Source organism: Haemaphysalis longicornis, unplaced genomic scaffold (assembly GCF_048455015.1).
Source record: "Haemaphysalis longicornis isolate Haplotype H1 unplaced genomic scaffold, Haemaphysalis longicornis Haplotype H1 scaffold_1, whole genome shotgun sequence".
Lineage (NCBI taxonomy): Eukaryota > Metazoa > Arthropoda > Arachnida > Ixodida > Ixodidae > Haemaphysalis > Haemaphysalis longicornis.
The window spans coordinates 382066727-382085201 of record NW_027526203.1 but is presented as its reverse complement, the minus strand read 5'-3'; the positions used below and the strand labels follow the sequence as shown (position 1 = coordinate 382085201).

Here is an 18475-nt window from a genome sequence, read left to right as displayed (position 1 = left end):
ACTACGAGAAATCTCGACTGCCAGTAAAACGTACCAGATAAACATGTGTTAAGGAGTAACAGAACAGTTGAAAAGGCATAGTTTTCTTTCTTTTGACTATAAGAATAATGGTGCATCAGGCAGAACTGAACACTACTATATTAATAGCGGTTCAGAACTGGGCTCGGTAACCAAATAAAATTTGATAAGTTATTTGATTGGATGCTCAAAATCTGAGAACACGTAAGTACTTCTTACGAGTTGTGAATGCAAAAGCATTGATGCCCCGTGGAACGCCGCTTATCGGTGCCCCTTCCAGTTTTGCGCTGCGAGTATTTGTGACTGCTGTCCCGCTGTGCTAGGTCAGAGGGGCGCGTGCTTGATGTGCCTCCGGAACGCCGCACTCACAGCCACAACTGGAAATCTTCGTTTTCCCCGTGGTTCTGCATTGTCTTGCAGCCTGGTTTTTAACTTGTGCATTCATTCCATTTCGAAGATCGCGAGCTATAGATCGCGAAATGTCTCGAGCTTGGGAACGCTCCCCAGGGAGCCATTTTTGTGCCGCGGCTTTTTTGCACACTGGCCGTGTAATTCTTTCCCATTAATAAACGTTTTTAGGCGATGTAATTACCGTAGTAGTAACATTTCTTTTGGTTTTAGAGCCCGCCCCATACTCTTTTTCGCCCGCTTTTTGAGCCTGTATTAAACGGGTGGAATTTCTTCGCTGGCGTCATCGCACGATCCGACGATGTACCCTGTGATGTATTTGGCGAGATGTATGGGGAAAATTTCCCACCGCGACAATTGATAAAGCCTGTTTCCACAGTAGTCTTTTTCTTCCATGCAGGCTTAATGCGTGGTCGAACGGTGTTAGTGATCCCTGTACTGGAGATAATAAAAGTTATAATCTAGTTCGGAGCACTTGCTCAGCAACTCGAAACGTTGATTTTGCATTTGACAAGCTTATTGTGAACACTAAAATTTGCTGATTTTGCCCTAGAGCAAGTTTGCTTCTTTTCTGTTGGATGTTGTGTTGACTGGCAACTGGTGTCCGTTAATTTTATTACTTAACAAAAGTTAATGTTCGCAACATCTTCCTCTTCGATAAGTTCGTGGAATTCAACAGGTCCTTATTAAATTTAAAGATCAACATATTTTCTCAGTCGTTTCTGCCTTTCGTAAACCAAGTGCTCGATTTTCATTGAGTGCGCAGTCACTCGTTCGTCTCAGTTGCAGTGCAAACGCACCTGCCAGCTGCATAAGTTCGCTGGCACGAGCTTCATTGTTAGTCTGATGTCTTGTGAAAATTTTTAATTTGATGTGTGCGCATAAAATGCATCGGACTTAACAAGACATCATTAGCGCATCATTTAAAGCCGTGCTTAAACGCAGGTTATTCCGTAATGCCCTAGCCGCGCAGCGCTCTTAGGCAGGCGCGGGAATGCTCACGTGCGAACAATCAATCCTTTGCAGTGGAAGAGTACCAGGACAAGACACTGCGGAAGTGCTGCTCCAAAGGCCAGATGCGGGATCCTTTTCTTCGTACTTGCGATGATAGAGTTAGCATCTTGAGAGAATACGTGGAGGGCGGCAGCACGGACATTTCGCAGGACTGTGTCGACGCCTTCGCTCGCTGCTGCTACGGTGCCGAAGGTATGACGTGTCTGCGTCCCCAGTACTGGGCGCTTATGTCTTGACTGCCCATTGCGGTCGCCACTTTTCCCTCCGGCTGCGAGATTATCAGAACAGTGCAAGTCACGCTCACCGCGACCCCTTTCCGCACTTGAGGCCTGCCTGAGAGACGAAAAAACCGGTCGGTCCTGGCGCAATTTTTACATAGAATGAGGGACTAATGCTCGCGTTGCATTCATCGGGGCATTCAGCTTCATCGGTGAGCACAGCGGAACTGGCGTAGCGTAGCTGAGCGCAACCAACACTCTCTGGCACACTGCAGACGTCAGACTATAAACGAACCTCAACCGCATGTGAATAAACAAACCTTCACGAGAAGGAGAAATACAAAACGGAAGGACAGTCACCGGACTTGTGAGGCGTCCTTCCACCGGTTTGTTTATTGAAGTAATCTTCAACTAACAGGCCCAGACACCCACGTTACTCAACTCTACTAACCGGCCGCCAGTGACGGCTCTAGAGAGCGACTGCGGAGACCTCGCAGGACGTGCCAGCAGTGCGTGCTGAGTGATTAGCGGTTGCAAATGCTGGCTGGGTGAGGCGACAGTTTGCACAATGCCGCCGTTATTCTTTCAAGGTCGGGATCGGGGAACGAATTATCCTAGTCTGCCTGTCTGTCCGACGAATGCTATTGCCTGTGGACTTAATTTGCAATGAAGCAAGAATCACGCTGACATCGTTAAGCACTTTTTTTTCCGCTAGCCTGCGCTTGCAAAGAAGCGCACGTGTAGTGACTCTACGTAAAAATCGTGGACACGCAACGGGTAAAAAATAATAGAAGCTAGCTGGCGGTGAAATATATCAACATTCAATGTGTCAAAGCAACTAACAATGTTATCAGGAAAGAGAAGAAGCCAGTAGAAACGAATAACAGGCAGGACAAACTAACCCGCGTATCTGCTCGATTCGCTCGATTGTTCGAACTGCCTCTGCCATGTTCCCCGCCCACTCCTCACGATATTCCCCTCCTTTCTCGGTCTTCACACGACAAACGCAATGGGGATTTGCTAAATTCAATTCAATTTTCCTGCGTTCGCAATGCTGGCTCGCCATCCGTTGGTACGTTGGTTACGGTTCAGTTTGGCGCTCGAGCCACGAGATGCAGGGTTGACCGCGACCACTTCTTTGTATTTAAGCATTGTTTTTAACGGATTTTTTGTGTTTGCCATCACAAGAATTACACCCACATTTTTTTATATAGTTAAAAAAACAGTGCTAGTGTCAGTTGCATATTTATGTAGTCATTCAAATATGCCTAATGTTTTCTTTTTCCTGAAAATTTTTAACTTTGGATTATGTTACAATTTTTACTACTTTGGAAGAGTTTTGCCTATATAAACGACTACTGCAAGAATTTTTTTAACTTTGGCCGGGCGACTGAATCGAGAGAGGCAGACAGCCAGACATACATACATACATACATACATACATACATACATACATACATACATACATACATACATACATACATACATGCATACATACATACATACATACATACATACATACATACATACATACATACATACATACATACATACATACACACACACACACACACACACCCTCTGCTGCGTCACAGGTCTTAGCAGAGGGTGCTAAGAATCTCGGACCCAGACAGGCCGCCATCGAAATCTGAACCTGGCAACGTTTAACACGAGAACCTTATCTAGCGAAGCGAGTCTAGAGGTGTTGTTCGAGGAATTAAAGGGCTTTAATTGGGATGTCCTAGGGCTTAGTGAGGTTAGGAGGAGAGGTGAAGCCTTTACGGTGCTGAAAAATGGACATGTTTTATGTTACCGTGATCTAGTTGACAGAAGAGGACTGGGAGGGGGATTTCTAGTCAATAAAAGCATAGCAGGCAACATATAAGAATATTATAGTATTAACGAAAGGGTAGCAGGTCTTGTAATTAAACTCAATACGAGGTACAAACTCAAGGTGGTACAGGGCTACGCGCCCACATCCAGCCACGACGACCAGGTAGTGGAACGCTGCTATGAAGATGTGAAATCGGCAATGGCTAAAGTAAAAACACAGCATACCGTAGTTATGGGAGACTTCATGCTAAAGTAGGCAAGAGTCAGGCTCGAGACAAGGCAGTTGGGAACTATGGTCTGGGCTGTAGAAATAGCCGGGGTACCTACTAGTCCAGTTCGCAGGACGGAATAACCTCCGCATCATAAATACCTTCTTCTGTAAACGGGAGAGCCGGAAGTGGACGTGGAGGAGCCCGAATGGCGAACATAAAAATGAAATAGACTGTATAATATGCGATAACCCTGGCGTCGTGCAGGGATGTGGAAGGTGAGCTACGTGTAGTGACCACCGTATGGTAGGATCTCGAATTAGGCTAGATTTTAGGAGGGACCGCAACAAGCATAACGAAAGAAGCCGATTATTGAGCTAACAGTAAGGCGTAAGGTAGACGAATTCAGCATCGCGCTTCAGAACCGATACTCAGCTCTTACCGAAGAAGCAGAGTTTACGACACAGGAAGCCAGCGACAACCTTACACGCATTATCACGGAGTGTGCACTAGAAGTCGGGGGCACGATGGCTAGACAGGATACTGGTAAACTTTCCCAGGAGACGGAAGATCTAATTACGAAACGGCAAACCATGACAATCTCTACCCCAGCTGACAGAATAGAACTAGCGGAGCTTTCGAAGGTAATCAATAAGTGTAAGGCAGCTAACCTACGGAAGTATAATATGGAGAGGGTCGATTACGCTGTAAAGAACGGAGGCTTCCTGAAAGCAGTGAAGAGGCGTCTTGGCGTGGGGAAAGATCAGATGTAAGCACTTAAAGACAAGCAAGGCAATGTCACCACAAATATGGACAAAATAGTCACATTAGCCGAGGAGTCCTATAGGAATTTATATAGTAGCCCGGACATCCAGGGTAATGCCGAACGAGGAAATAGTTCAGAGGAGATAGACATCCTACCAGTAACCACAGAAAAAGTAAGGAATGCTTTGAGAGAAAGGAAAGGGGGCAAGGCACCTGGTGAGGATCAGATAACAGCATACCTCTTGAAGGATGGCGGAGAAATTGTACTTGAAAAGCTGGAAAACCTGTATACGCAATGCCTAATGACCGCAAAGGTACCGGAATCTTGAAAAAACGCGAACATCATCCTAATCCATAAGAAAGGTGACATGAAGGACTTGAAAAATTACAGGCCGATCAGCTTACTGTCAGTTGTCTACAAGGTACTCACCAAGTTAATCGCTAAAATATTTCTGCAACCTTAGATTTCAGTCAACCTAAAGAACAAGCAGGGTTCCGTAAAGGTTATTCAACAATGGACCATATTCACACGATCAATCAGGAGATAGAGAAATGTGCTGAGTATACTGAACCCCTATATATAACCTTCATAGATTATGAGAAAGCATTTGACTCGGTCGGAACCTCAGCAGTCATTCAGGCATTACGGAACCAGAGTATAGATGATCATCATGTAAGAATACTAGAGTATATCTACAATGGGTCCGCAGCTACCATCATCCTCCATAAGGAGAGCAGTAAAATACTTATAAGGAAGGGCGTCAGACAAGGAGACACAATCTCTCCAATGTTATTCAAAGCATGTTTACAAGAAGTATTGAGAACAGATTGGGAACAGGTGGGAGTAAGGGTTAATGGAGAATACCTCAGTAACCTCAGATTTGCTGATGACGTTGCCTTGCTAAGAAACTGGGGGGACGAAGTGCAAAGCATGCTTTCCAAACTGGAGAAACAGAGTAGAACCGTGGAGAAACAGAGTAGAACCGTGGGCCTGAAAATTAATATGCAGAAAACCAAAGTAATGATCAATAACCTCGGGACAGCACAGCGGTTTGAGATAGGTGGCGAGGCAGTGGAAGTGGTACGCGAATATATCTGCTTAGGCCAAGTTGTGACCTCAGATTCCAACCATGAGGCAGAGATAATTAGAAGGATAAGAATAGGGTGGAGTGCATACGGCAGATATTCTCACATAATGAATGGCAGCCTTCTATTGTCCCTGAAGAAGAAAGTGTATGACAGCTGCATCTTACCGGTACTCACCTACGGGGCAGAAACTTGGAGGCTCACTAAGAGGGTTCAACTTAAATTGAGGACGATTCAGCTAGCAATGAAACTAAAGATGATAGGTGTAACATTAAGGGACAAGGAGAGAGCGGATTGGGTCAGGGAACAAACGCGTTTTAAGGACATATTAGTAGAAATTTAGAAGAAGAAATGTACGTGGGCAGGGAATGTAATGCGAAGGCAACATAACCGTTGGTCATTAAGGGTAACAGAGTGGATACCTAGAGAAGGCAAGCGTAGCAGGGGGCGGCAGAAAGTTAGATGGGCAGATGAGATCAAGAAGATTGCAGGGATAAATTGGTCGCAGTTAGCGCAGGACCGGGGTAGTTGTAGATTAAAGGAGAGGCCTTTGCCCTGCAGTGGGCATAGATAGGCTGGTAATGATGATGATGATGATGATGATACATACATACATACATACATACATACATACATACATACATACATACATACATACATACATACATACATACATACATACATACGTACATACATACGTACATACATACATACATACATACATACATACATACATATATCATCAGAACCCTTGTTCTGTCTCCTGCAGTACGAAAGCGTCTGCCAAAGATCCCCAGCCACACCTATCTAGTGCCTGAAGGCCGATAGTGTGATTGTATAGTCATTAAGAGGTTTTCAGCAAAAAGTACTCAACCAGGGTTGCCAAAGCCTTGACTGGTCCGGAAATGCTGTTTTGTGTCCAAGGGAGCCTCACCTAGCGTGGTTTAACATATTAGTACAGCCTCCCGTGGTATCGAGCAAGGTTATGGCCGGACCAGGCAGCATTTTGAACCTGGTAATGTAATGGAGGGCAGTTGCTGAGCATCGGTATGCTCAGAATTTGTGACTCGCTCCATTGATGCACATAAGATGTGACATCTACAAAGCACCGCTTCGTTTCTTAAAGATCCAAAGACATACATACATACATACATACATACATACATACATACATACATACATACATACATACATACATACATACATACATACATACATACATACATACATACATACATACATACACATACATACATACACATACATACATACATACATACATACATACATACTTCCATATCACACAACAAGGCCTCTTGGCCAAATCGTCCATTCCACTCCTTACGCCTGACGCTAATAGCAGCGCTAAAAATGTGAATGGTAGTTTTAATCTGTAGAGCTACTAGATCCTATAGGAATATGGCACATGTCGTCACCCTCATACGAATGAGATGCCAGCAAAATAAACAAACAAACAAATAAATAAATTTACAAAAATGAATAAATAATAAAAACCGAATCCGTCAATGCGACTATTAGTGAAAAGTTCATAAAATAAAGGAGAAAGGGGTGGATTCGTTCAACACAGTTTAGAGGTTGGTGGAGGCAGTCAAACCTGCTCACTTTACAGCCTGCATTTCTCTCGTGGAAATATTTAAATACTCCGGTATCGATAAACTCGGTAGGAAATTTCCATTCCTGTTATTGCTACATCTCTGAAGTGTCGACTCATTGTTCACGAGGCTCCTGGCACGACGCGAGGTTCTCCGGTCGCTATCGTAAACATCCAGGGGCGTACCCAGGATTACATCTGAGATGAGGGCGTATAATCTCCCCCCTGCCTTAAAAAAACAGAAAAACGTAAAAGCGATAACAATCAAGAACAGAATTAACAAAAATTCAAAAAGGAGGTATCAATTACGAATTAAAATAACGATTTCGGAATGCAGTGGATGCACTCCACATGCCCTTCACATTGTTTTGTTCATTTTCGTGTTTTGTCAACGGCATTACGAAATGGCTGGCCGTCGTGTTGAGAACAGACGTAAAAGCTGCGTAATGTTGGTCTGCAGTTTGCAACAGGAAAATATTTATCAGTAGTGGTATTTAGAATGCTAGGTGGAGTCTTTGTCCTCGTTTATTTCCTCCTCCCCGCAATCTGGGCATTGGGGCGGGGATGGGGGTCCTCTTTGCCTTCCTTACCACCCTGTTTATGCGGAAACACTTGGCTGACGAACACCAAGGCATGACGAACCACTAGCAGCACTTTTCTTAGGGTAACGAAAATAAATGGCCAATTTTTACGATATTCAATGCTTTCAAATGAAAAAAAAAAGTTGATGACAATTGGCACATTTTTTCCAATCTTCATTATAGAGCGAAGGTTTACATGGCTAAGGCTCCATGCAATTTTTCGGTGCGTGGGTAAAAAGCCTTGCCGCAAAGCTAGGTTTACCGCAAATTCTCAGCAGCAAACAGCTGCAACTTTTGTTTATCAAAACTTTCCCAAAAACACGCGTACGACAATTGGGCGCCAAGGCGACTTTATCGTTACGGTAAATTTTAACCGTCGTGTTCACAGTTAGTTCACAGTAAAGTTGTAAACGTCACATAATTCCTGTCTGCTGTCGCTCCGTGGGCATGTGCAGAAAGGAAACGGACCGCCTCATGCTTGTCTGGTGGGGTAAAATTCTAGTCCTTCCAGGTTTCATTAAGGAATCACAAAGCCGTAGTGACTACAACTGCCGAATGACGCAAAAAATAAATACGCGTGCTTTCTCTAACCACGTGTGTGACGGGCATTTTGCACAGCTTCGCCGGTCCTCAACCTTCCCCGAGAGCAAAGACTCCTAATTAGAAAGTTATGCAGCTGTAGCGTAGAAATATTTTTGACCTAGAAACCACATCTTTCAGACTTCGTTGACGGCAGGGAAAACATGAGGGGCACTGACGAAGTTATCGACGACACAACCGTCGCCAGTGTACAATTCAGATCCGACTTCTATGACACCTGGCTCTTCGCATCTAAAATTGGGTAAGTCCCACGGACGAGCACGAGCCTGTCTTCCGCTTGAATTTTAAACAAGTGTTTCTTGGTGCGACTGCTTTTATTGTGGTACCCCCTGCTTCCCAACACTCAATGGAAGTATGTAGTGTGGGCGCGCGTGAAATGTCATTTAAATTTTAAAAATTCTCCACTTCGGCGGTTTCGTAACGCTGGTGCAGTGTTAATCCTGGTTTTCAATAGGTAAAGCGAAAAATTGCGTTGTCACCTGATCACTTGTCATGGGGTAGCGAATGCGCAAGAATTAGGTTCGAATTGCCGAACCTGTCTTCTCAATACCGTTACCGTGCTTTTCCTTTTGCTCCTTTTCTTCCTCCACGTGTGGACAACCTCCTCTCCCATTCTCCTTTTTTGTCCCACTTAGGTCATCGGCCATTTTTTTGTGATGAAGTTTGCTGAATTCAATTCAATTTTTTCTCTGTTCCTTCAGTGCTTGCGTACAATCTGTTAGGGAAGCGAGCATGTCTTTCTTTATCTAGCACTATTTGTGCTTGGAGCAGCCCGATCCAGCATTTTGGTTTGCTTTTTGTGTTTGCTCTTGTCTAACCGATCTTCGATGCCGTTTTAGGCCATTGTTTTTTGTTTGCTTGCTTTTCATTGGCTGTCCTAAACACCAATTTAACGGGTATTTTTAAGTAAAGTAACGCTGGTGCTCTCAGTTTTTACTCATGTTTTGCCTCATAAATGCCCCAAGGTTTCCTGTGGGCTGAACAATGTTGGCTCGTATGGGCCATGCCAGCAGTCTTGGTAGTTTGGAATGACCTCGTGACCTCGTGCTCAGCATTATTTCACCTATTTCTTGTTCTTTGGGCAGTCGGCCATTTTGTGGACCATCTCTTCGCCACGTTGCCGGGTTCCGGACCTAGCTAGCCAACTAGTGTTTTCGCATTAAAATGTCCTTCTATTTCATTTCTGACGTTAAAAGCGTAGCGTTCAAAGGGTTCAGGCTACGGACACACGTGCTCATAAAATGATCATTGCTTGAATTACTGTACAACGGAGCTGAATTACCAATCACTGCGCTCGAGGGGGCAGAAACGATACCCAACCTGGCCCAAAAAGTGGGGCCAGCACGTTGATGTCTGAGCACACATCGTATTTTTCATTCCCTTGTGTGGCTTCGTCATTTGTGAGATTTTTTCCCAAGGGCGCAGCGATTCGCCATTCGGGTGAACTGTTGCGGAGTACATCCCTGGGGAAAGCTTTTCGGGTGTGTGTGTGTGGGGGGGGGAGTAGATTCGCACAGGGCCCCCCACAGACTTTTTGGACTTGTTCAGGGAGAACGGGATCACCGAATGGAAATTCAGCATGCCGGCTTCGATAACGACGTGGGCGGTCAGCGCCGTGAGTGTATCACCAAGAGGAGGAGTCTGCGTCGTAACGCCAATGGAGATCGTATCTTCCAAGAAGTTTTTCGTCGAGGTCAACCTGCCGTACTCCGTCGTCAAGAAGGAGCAGATCGAAATTCCGGTCACTGTCTACAACTACGGCAGGGAAAGTGTGCAGGTGCGTAACGACCATGATTTTATGGTTTTGACGATTTGACAGACCGCGCTGTGCCTACTCGTCAATTGTGAGGCTGCTCAAATCCCGCCAGAAATACAACTCGTTGTTTAGCGGGACAAAACCACCGCCACAAATATTATATTCCATTTGTATTGTTAACGCACCTGTGGGTGAGCTTCTCCATAACGCACCTGACTGGCCAATCATTGCAAATAAGAGTAAAAAAAAGCCAATTAGAAGGCCCGCTATGCAATCACGAAACTCGAGGGTGACTTTTTGCATTGTGTAACGTGGAATGTCAAAGCATACATAGATCAAGGATTTATGTCCAATCGTATGTCGGGACATTCGTTAAATCTGGTTACTCAAATGCAGCTATTGGTCACTGAGGCGCGTTTTTTTTTAAACGAGGCCAACTAAATGCTTTGGGAGTAATCGCGCCAGCCTTGCAATTACGATAACTTATCATCATGCTTTGGGACATGCAAGTTTACGTTAGAGTGGTAGCTATCACCAGTGACAATTAAGTCACTAACTCACTCACACTCACCAATCAATAAACCAATTAATTAATATACCAGTCAATCAATCAGCCAACTGATCAGCAAAATATTTTGTTAAATTATAATCAATTTTGGACCAATCCTATTCCCACACAAACGACCATTTTACTGGTGTAGGCCACGTATCTCCACTAGAGTTGCTGGATGGCGCTTCGAGCTCTCCGGCGCGCGGCCGCCGGAAGTTCGAGCGCTCGTACCGGAAGTCGGGCAAATGGCCGCCGTTCCAGCATAGCGCATGCTACGTATGGGCGGGTTTCGCGCGGATTCCGCCAAAAATGCCTGCTTGTTGCGCCGTCAACTGCACAAGCAGACCAGAGAAGTCGTCTGGGAAGACGTTCCACTTGGAAGTATTTACAATATTCTGTATGACGTGCGGGATACGCAGCGAAACACAAATGTCATATAAGTGTTTTTTGTAAGCTGTGGCTCTTGTTACGCAGATTCCCTCGCTGTAAGCCTGATTTATACTGGCGTTGGGTGGCAAACTTAACAAGGGACAATGGGCTCCATCCCCAGGACGCAGGCTCCGCAGTGACCACTTTACTGACAACTCTTTTGACAGAACGGGCGCACGAACTCGGCTACAGCCTTACGCCGTGCCCACGTTGTTTTCTTTCCCGAAGCATCCGAAAAGGTATAGTACGACATGGCTCCGCACTTTGGTATAGCGGCCCTGTAAAAAAAGAATACTGTTCGGCCATCACAGTTCGCTCGTTTAGCGTTCGTATAACTTCCACTGCAGTTGAAGCTACGTTTATTGAACACTGAAATCGCCTGCATGGGCGCTACATTCTTTCGTAGTATATTTGCAGAGTCGCTTTAAAAATGCCGCCCTCCAAATTAGCTCGGAGCACAATAAAATCTACATGGAGCTGTGAAAAGCTGTGAAACCATGTACTGTGAGCAATGAAACGTAATTGGAAAAACATCTCCATTACGTTAGAAAGCGCGAGGTCTTAAATTTTAAGTGCCCAATTTTTTCTTTCAATTTTTTAAATGCTGCTATCTGCATTATGTATCTCAGTGGTGCTATGATAGCTGTCTAAGATGATAGGGGTATAATTCCCAAACACACATATGCTTGAATTCATACTGTAAAGGTTCCGATGAACTGACCTTCAAAGGTAAAACAGGAGCAAGCTGCGCACAGTCATTTTCAGGTTGTTGCTGTTGTTGTTTTTGTTTTTGTTTTGTCGGCACGTAGCAAGCCTCAAATCGGCTCTTCTGTTTCAGGCAGCTTCCTCCGTGTTGATATCGAACTCGCTTAGCTAGTAGATTTTCGGATAATCCAAGTCCGTTAACGGCTGTTAATTTATTGTTTTCGACTAATACAAGTCCCTTCACTACTGTTAATTTATTGTAAGTCGTGCATCTTAACACGAATCATAAAGTCCACTCCCTAGCGTAAATCCCCTTCGAGCTGCGTCGTCTCCTCTCAAACCAAGATCCACGTGACATTTTCGTTCTCCTTCGCAATTAAATGCTGCTTCATATTAACGTCGCATGTTTCGGTATAGCATAAGTTGCGATCTGAACGCTATGTGCATCCCCAAAATGCAATAAAGTGGGAAAAAATGCCAAAATGCGCCAATGGGGACGCTTATCAGCGGTTGAGAAGCGTGCAGGCGCCCGACTTCCGGGACGAGCCGTTGAACTTCCGGTGGCCGCCGTGCGCGCGCCCGGCCGCGACAGCGGCGAAGCGCCATCCAGCAACAAGTGGAGATCAGTGGTGTAGGCCTCTAATTAAATGTATACCTAATCAGTAATACCCGTGGGTCTGCTTCCCCACAACATGCCTCAATAAGCAATCATTTCGCCATCTATAATCACCATCTAGGCAGCGCCCATAGACGCTACCTCGTGGGCAATCCACAAAATGGCGCAAGCGCAACTAAGGTGCGTAATTTGAACCTCGGGCATAGAATGCAGCAACAATGGAAGTAGCGTCTACACTATCATCTCCGTCCATGTGGTTTTGCGGGAAGCCGAAAATCACTTTGTTCGTTCGGGAAAGTTATGCCGTCACTCAGAAAACTGACTTCTTTGTAAAATTAAACGCTTCGAATTCTTGTTGCAACACTAATCTCAGAAGAAATGCTGCGACTAAAACCGCTAAAACGTCGAATATGGCCGGTTTCTCGTATTGCGTGTTAGGCGACATTATACAGTCAGAAGCCATAAATTTGGCAACAAAGAACTTAGCGGCAAAACCCAGCAAGTAGTCATGCTTACACATCCTCATCATAAGGCCAAGCTTAGGTGCCTGCTGTTGTTTTTATTTTTTGTCATACTTTAACTTTGCTCTCGTTATTCTTCAGATTTGCCCCTTAATTCAACGCGGCAATTGGACATTCGTTTTCAACTGAGCGGAACAAAGCGACGGATACTTTTCAGAGTGCATTGCTTAACTTTGTTCCATACTCGAAGTCGTAACAAGACATGATACAGTTGTAAAAAGAAAATAAACTTTAGGGTTGTGAACGACGGCAGTCTGCATGGGCTAACGTTTAGCACCCGCAGCATTAGTGGTATAAGAGTTGCATTATTAATATTATAAGAATAGTGTGCCGTAAATGTTACTCTCTCGGTGCGCCATTTCCTAAGAACTCCAATGCAGCATGGCGCTTCTGACTGGGCCACGCCATGAGGCAGCACACTTGTCTGCCAAGCAAGGTCACGCTTCAGCCTCGTGACTAGTGGTCTTAGCAGCTTTTACTTTACCGAGGAGGGAGGGGGCTCTTGAAAAACAGGAACACGAGGTAATGAGAGGAAAGAAAGCCAACAAGAACGTTATAAAAAATCTATAAACAAAGTTGTAAGCCAAGACCTAATGAAGACTGCAGTGGCAGCCTCGATTTTCCGTTTTCTATAGTAGCACTGCAAATTGCGGATGGTTGTGGTGGTAGCGGACGCATCGCTTGTGGCAGAAACCTAATTATTGGCGGTCTTCTTTGGTGGCACGCAGAGTCCTAGGCCTCATTCACACTTTTAGCCCTTAATTAACCCCCTCCTCCCCTACCCCTGTGTATTTCACTGCTGTTACCCACTGCCTTGAACGTGTACGATAACCTAGACTCAATGCCATCAATGCCACGCGTCATTTAGCATGCCTTGAATACTCCTTGCATTGAAGTCACAGTCACGACTTCCAAATTTCTCTCACCAAGATTAACTGAGGCCCATAGGAAAACGGCTCGTCTTGCAAGACACACGTAAGCATAAACTGTATCGTTACAGTTTGCGGTACGGGAGAGCGCTTAGTGGTGACTTAAGAAAACTTCACCATGGTTCTTGTGACCTCACCGGCATAGAAAAAATTCAATGTTCTTCTTAGTGTAGACACGCGACACACCTACCTGCCAGTATTAGTATTAGTTCACGGCGCGTAACAAGCTTTTGGCTTTGTGCAGGTTGAGCTGCCCCACGCGTGCGCGGAAACCGATCTGCGCCATCAAGTACAGAGACGCCTTCGTGAAATGCCGACGTAGCGTTGTGTGCAAGATTCCTCTGTCGTGTGGCAGACACTATATCGGCCAGACCGGCAGATGCTTAAATGTTCGCCTACAAGAGCACAAGGGCAAGGTCAGGAGCGTTGCTACCGACGGCCAGCTGGCTGCCCACAGTAAAAAATGTGTCTCGGGAAACCCGTGTCATCCTCTGTACGACCAAGCAACCGTCTTGTATTTTCACCGCTCGGGCCTGACAAGAGAAATTGTGGAAGCGGCAGAGATAGCAAGGTCGGGGGATCAATGCGTCAGCAGGCCATCTGTAGCATTATCGAAACTTGAATTGGATTTCTCGTCGTAGGCGGCACGTCACTGTTTTAAATGCGGAGCATTTCTTAGGCTCGCGATGTCACTCGTCGATGTTGTCGGCGCCGTCCACACGCTCACTGCGCATGCGCGTCGCGTCGAGGCGCAGGTGCGCGTCTGTCCCCCGTACCCTCCTCGCTCTCAACAACACGTGCGGCGGTGCGGGAGGAGCACGTGTACCCCGTGCGCTCCGTCGCTCTCAACAACAGCTGCGGCGGTGCGGGGGGAGCGCGTCTGTGCGCGCATGCGTCGTAGCTACCCGTGCGCTGCGTCGCGCTCAACAGTAACGGCGGCAGGGCGTGTACACGTGATAACGGCGTGGTGGGTGCGTGGAAAGTTCGCGCTCTTGTGTACGGAAGTGTGCGCATGCGCGTCTTTCCCCCGTACTCCTCTCCCTCGAACGCGGGCGGTGTGTATATAAGCGGCGGAGCGCGCGTTCGGAATTCAGTCAAGGGCGTCTTTGCTTGGCTTTCGCTTGACTTGACGCTTTGCTTGACGGAACCAAGCAATAAAGACAGACTAACTTTACACTCCTTGCCTTGGCTTCTTCTTCATTCAATAAATAAGAATAATAAAGACGAAATAACAATTAAGCATTCCCAAACCATACCCAATTACGCAACATTCACGCGATACCCCCACCACTCTGCGACGCATTTACTCGAGTTCCCCCCGTGGGAAGTTGCGGGCGGGTTTGTTCTTGTTTTGCCCACCGTTTTTTATGTTTCCTTTCTTTTCCCCTCTCTTCATGCTGGCCAGACGTGTTTATAAGCGCTGGGTCTGCAATAAACTTTTTGTTGAAAGTTAGCGCTAGTCCCGTCCACTCCTCGTCCTGTGTTTTTATTTAGCGCTTGTTTTCCGTCTGACGATGAATCAACACGCCCAAACCTTTTCCCTTCTGAAGAGTATTAGGAACGACAATACCACCACGTCCGCCGCTGCCAAAGTGTAGCCCCTCGCCTTATACACCCCGAGAGCGACTCTGAATGGGGCGTTTTCTGTTCATTTACATCCTCAGGCAAAAGTGGCGCTGATTGGTACGGCTAACATCTGCTCCGGCTCCAAGTTGGGCAAGCCTTCGCTGGTTCGCAGTCTGGATATTCCAGCTGGACGCGGCCGTACCGCGACGTTCCCCGTGGTGCCACTGGCATCTGGCGAGCAGGAGATCCAGGTGGTGGCAAAAAGCAGACTCGGCACTGACGGCGTCAAAGTGAAGCTCAACGTCGAGGTGAGCGCAAAGTTATTTCGAAGGGTTGAATTGGACAAACGCTGTGGTCACGATATGACGATGGTACACACTCGTGTGTGCAAAAACCGCTAACCAAACAAAGTAGAGCCGACACCATAAACAATCCCGGAGCTTCTAAACTACCACTGGCTGTCATGCGAAAACGCCTTCTTTTTCTGTGTAACTGCTATCTGACTACCTTTTTCGCTCAGTCAGTTTGTAATTATGACAAAAAATATTTGTCAGCACTGCGACACCGTGAGCTTCCAAATATCACTCTAGTGATATGAACCTATATAAAAAAATCATTAAGGGTATGTACAGATTCACTACAAGCTTCTGGCGAAAGCAGGGGATTTTGTGCCATATGGTACTATCAAAGAAGCCTGTCGGCACTACGTGGGCGTGCTGTTCATCGGGGCTTTCTCCGATTTGTTTATTTCTTGGCGGCAGATTCAAATTAATTTCTCATCTTCTTCGTCTACGGCTTTTCGTTCGCCCACGTCATTCCAGGATGGCCACTTGAACCATGACACTGTGGAATCTCATTTCAGCAGCAAGAATTGCATCATTCTGAGAATAGCTATCGGACTGCTCGGGTTCCAAAACAGGGTCAAGCAAAACAATTCAGAGGTTGTTCTGCATCACTAGTTGAACGAATTGTTCAACAAATATCTAATGGAACAAGAATCATTCAAAAAAGCGATTGGTAATGCGTTCAACTTCGTCAACAAACTATGCGATCCTATTCTTTGCTATTTTGTTGGTTCTAATGAGTGCGTGTTCAGCCCATTTACGTTCAAAACCTGGTGTTATATACATGTCATCGTGCGAATTTTGAAATCCGCATAACATACTCATTGTGTCTTCCGGATTCCTTAAAAAAAATTGAATTCCAAAATAACAATCTTCAAACTGATTGATTTCTGCTGATTAGTTGTCAAGAATCAGAATTGCAAAAATGAGGTGATAAATGTCACTGGGGTGTTATACGCTCACTACGGGGTTATCAAGGACGCACTCCCGCAGAAGTTTCTGTCGCCTGAGAGCTGGAACGATGTCCCAAAAAACCTATCTACAAGCACATGTGTGTCCAAATATTTCTGTGGCAGGAATATTCATGATCAACAGCATAATCATCATCACCAGCAGCAGCACCAGCAGCAGCTACTGGGCACGCCGGGCACGCGTAGTATCAGCTACTTTTTTTTCGCAAGAGATTGCCCTACGACATAAGAAAGAAGTTTTTATAGGTGTAACACTGCACCCGTGACGCGCAATAATTCAAGAAAAGACTGGTGCTGGGGCCCCCATATCCAGCACCGGTGATCTGGGGGTTTCCCCGGATGGAGCCCTGGGCCTCGGCGTCTCTAAGACCACGGCAAGTCAACACCAGGTGTTCAACGTCAGCTCCTGAAGCAGGAAGCACACAGAAAGGGAGGTGTCCGCAAACGTCGGGTTATAGGCAGGTCAAGCGTGGGTAAATGCTGGGGATAACGCCACCTCAACCCGAAGCCTCCGCAGCATGACCTCCTTCCAACGAGCGAGCCCACTGAGGAGGTCAGTTCCACGCAGTGGAAGTACAGCACGCGTGGCGCAACGGAGGGTTTCCTTTTCCACCGGCACTTATTCTACGGTGGATACTGGAAGAAGTGGTAGTGGCCGTGAGAGGTCTCTGTGGAAGGCGCGATCCGCCGCTGTGTGGGCCGGAAGCATGTCCCGGCGAATTCACAAAACGCGGACAAAGGATGGATAACTGTCCATAATGGCGTGAATGCGTGCTGCCAGGCTTGTGCAACGCGCAACGCGACGCAAATCCCAAATCGCTGCCATTGAATCAGTATACAGTTCAGGCTTGTCCCCACCAGTCACTGTCGATGCAAGCGCGTGCAGACCATCCCGAATGGCAGTAAGTTCTGCTAGCAGGCTTGGTTGTGCACGGAGTTTCTCGTACACGCAGCTTTGGTTTCGGGCAGGGTAAGGAAGGACACGCCATGGCCGTGGTGACAAAGCAGTCGTATGCAGTTGCATCTACGAAAACCTGGAGAACCAGTTGCGTCGCAGGTGCCCAGTCTGGGACATGAAGGGCAGCATCTGGAGGCTGGTTAAGGCCAGAGGTACGGACCTGTCACCTTGCCAGGCGTTTTTGTCCGTCACGTGGTGGTACAGCCAGGGTGACCTCGCGGCGGAAAAGGCTGGCATTGTATCAGGCGGCTGGACCATGTACGCGGCGAGAGCTGCTGCCTCTGGAACCAGTCCACGTTTCAGCAGGCGTGCGGAACGATGCGGATGAATGAGTTGATTTAGGGTGTTCAGCTGGGCTTCTTCTTGGAGCTGTGGAATCGGCGCTAAGCTGGGTAGGCCAGTAATGGTGCGCATGGCGGTCCTGTTAATAGACATCAGCCGAGCTCAGTTTGCTTGTATCATGTGCTAGGACTATGCCTGGTACACGAGCCTTGGATGTAGTTCGGAGCGCACTAGGAGCCGGGCAATCGTCAAGAAGGCCCCGCCAGACGTCTGGGAGATACGGCGAACAATGTGAAGCATTTGTCCGGCTTTCTGTCGAGCAGATCGGAGCCACTGAGCCACTCACCCTCAGGCCGATCTCTCCATTCCCAGAACCCGAAGGTGTCCAACAATGGGAATGGAGGACGCATTCAGCTGCAGTGCGATCGGAGGTAATGCAAGGGAGCGACGGCCCCAAGCATTCGCCACGGGAAGTGCAGCAGTCTTCTCTTGAGAGAGGATAAG

At 46.6% G+C, this 18475-nt stretch overlaps 1 protein-coding gene across 1 annotated transcript in view; it reads left to right on the top strand.

Annotated features, from left to right (window-relative positions):
* Positions 1–18475, top strand: part of LOC144155207 (venom factor-like) — a 161780-nt gene that overhangs the window by 65240 nt on the left and 78065 nt on the right. Inside the window, exons 17-20 of the mRNA XM_077686515.1 lie at positions 1453–1632; positions 8465–8585; positions 9893–10121; positions 15515–15724. Of these exons, the coding sequence (XP_077542641.1) occupies positions 1453–1632; positions 8465–8585; positions 9893–10121; positions 15515–15724 (740 nt within the window). The remainder of the gene's footprint in view (positions 1–1452; positions 1633–8464; positions 8586–9892; positions 10122–15514; positions 15725–18475) is intronic.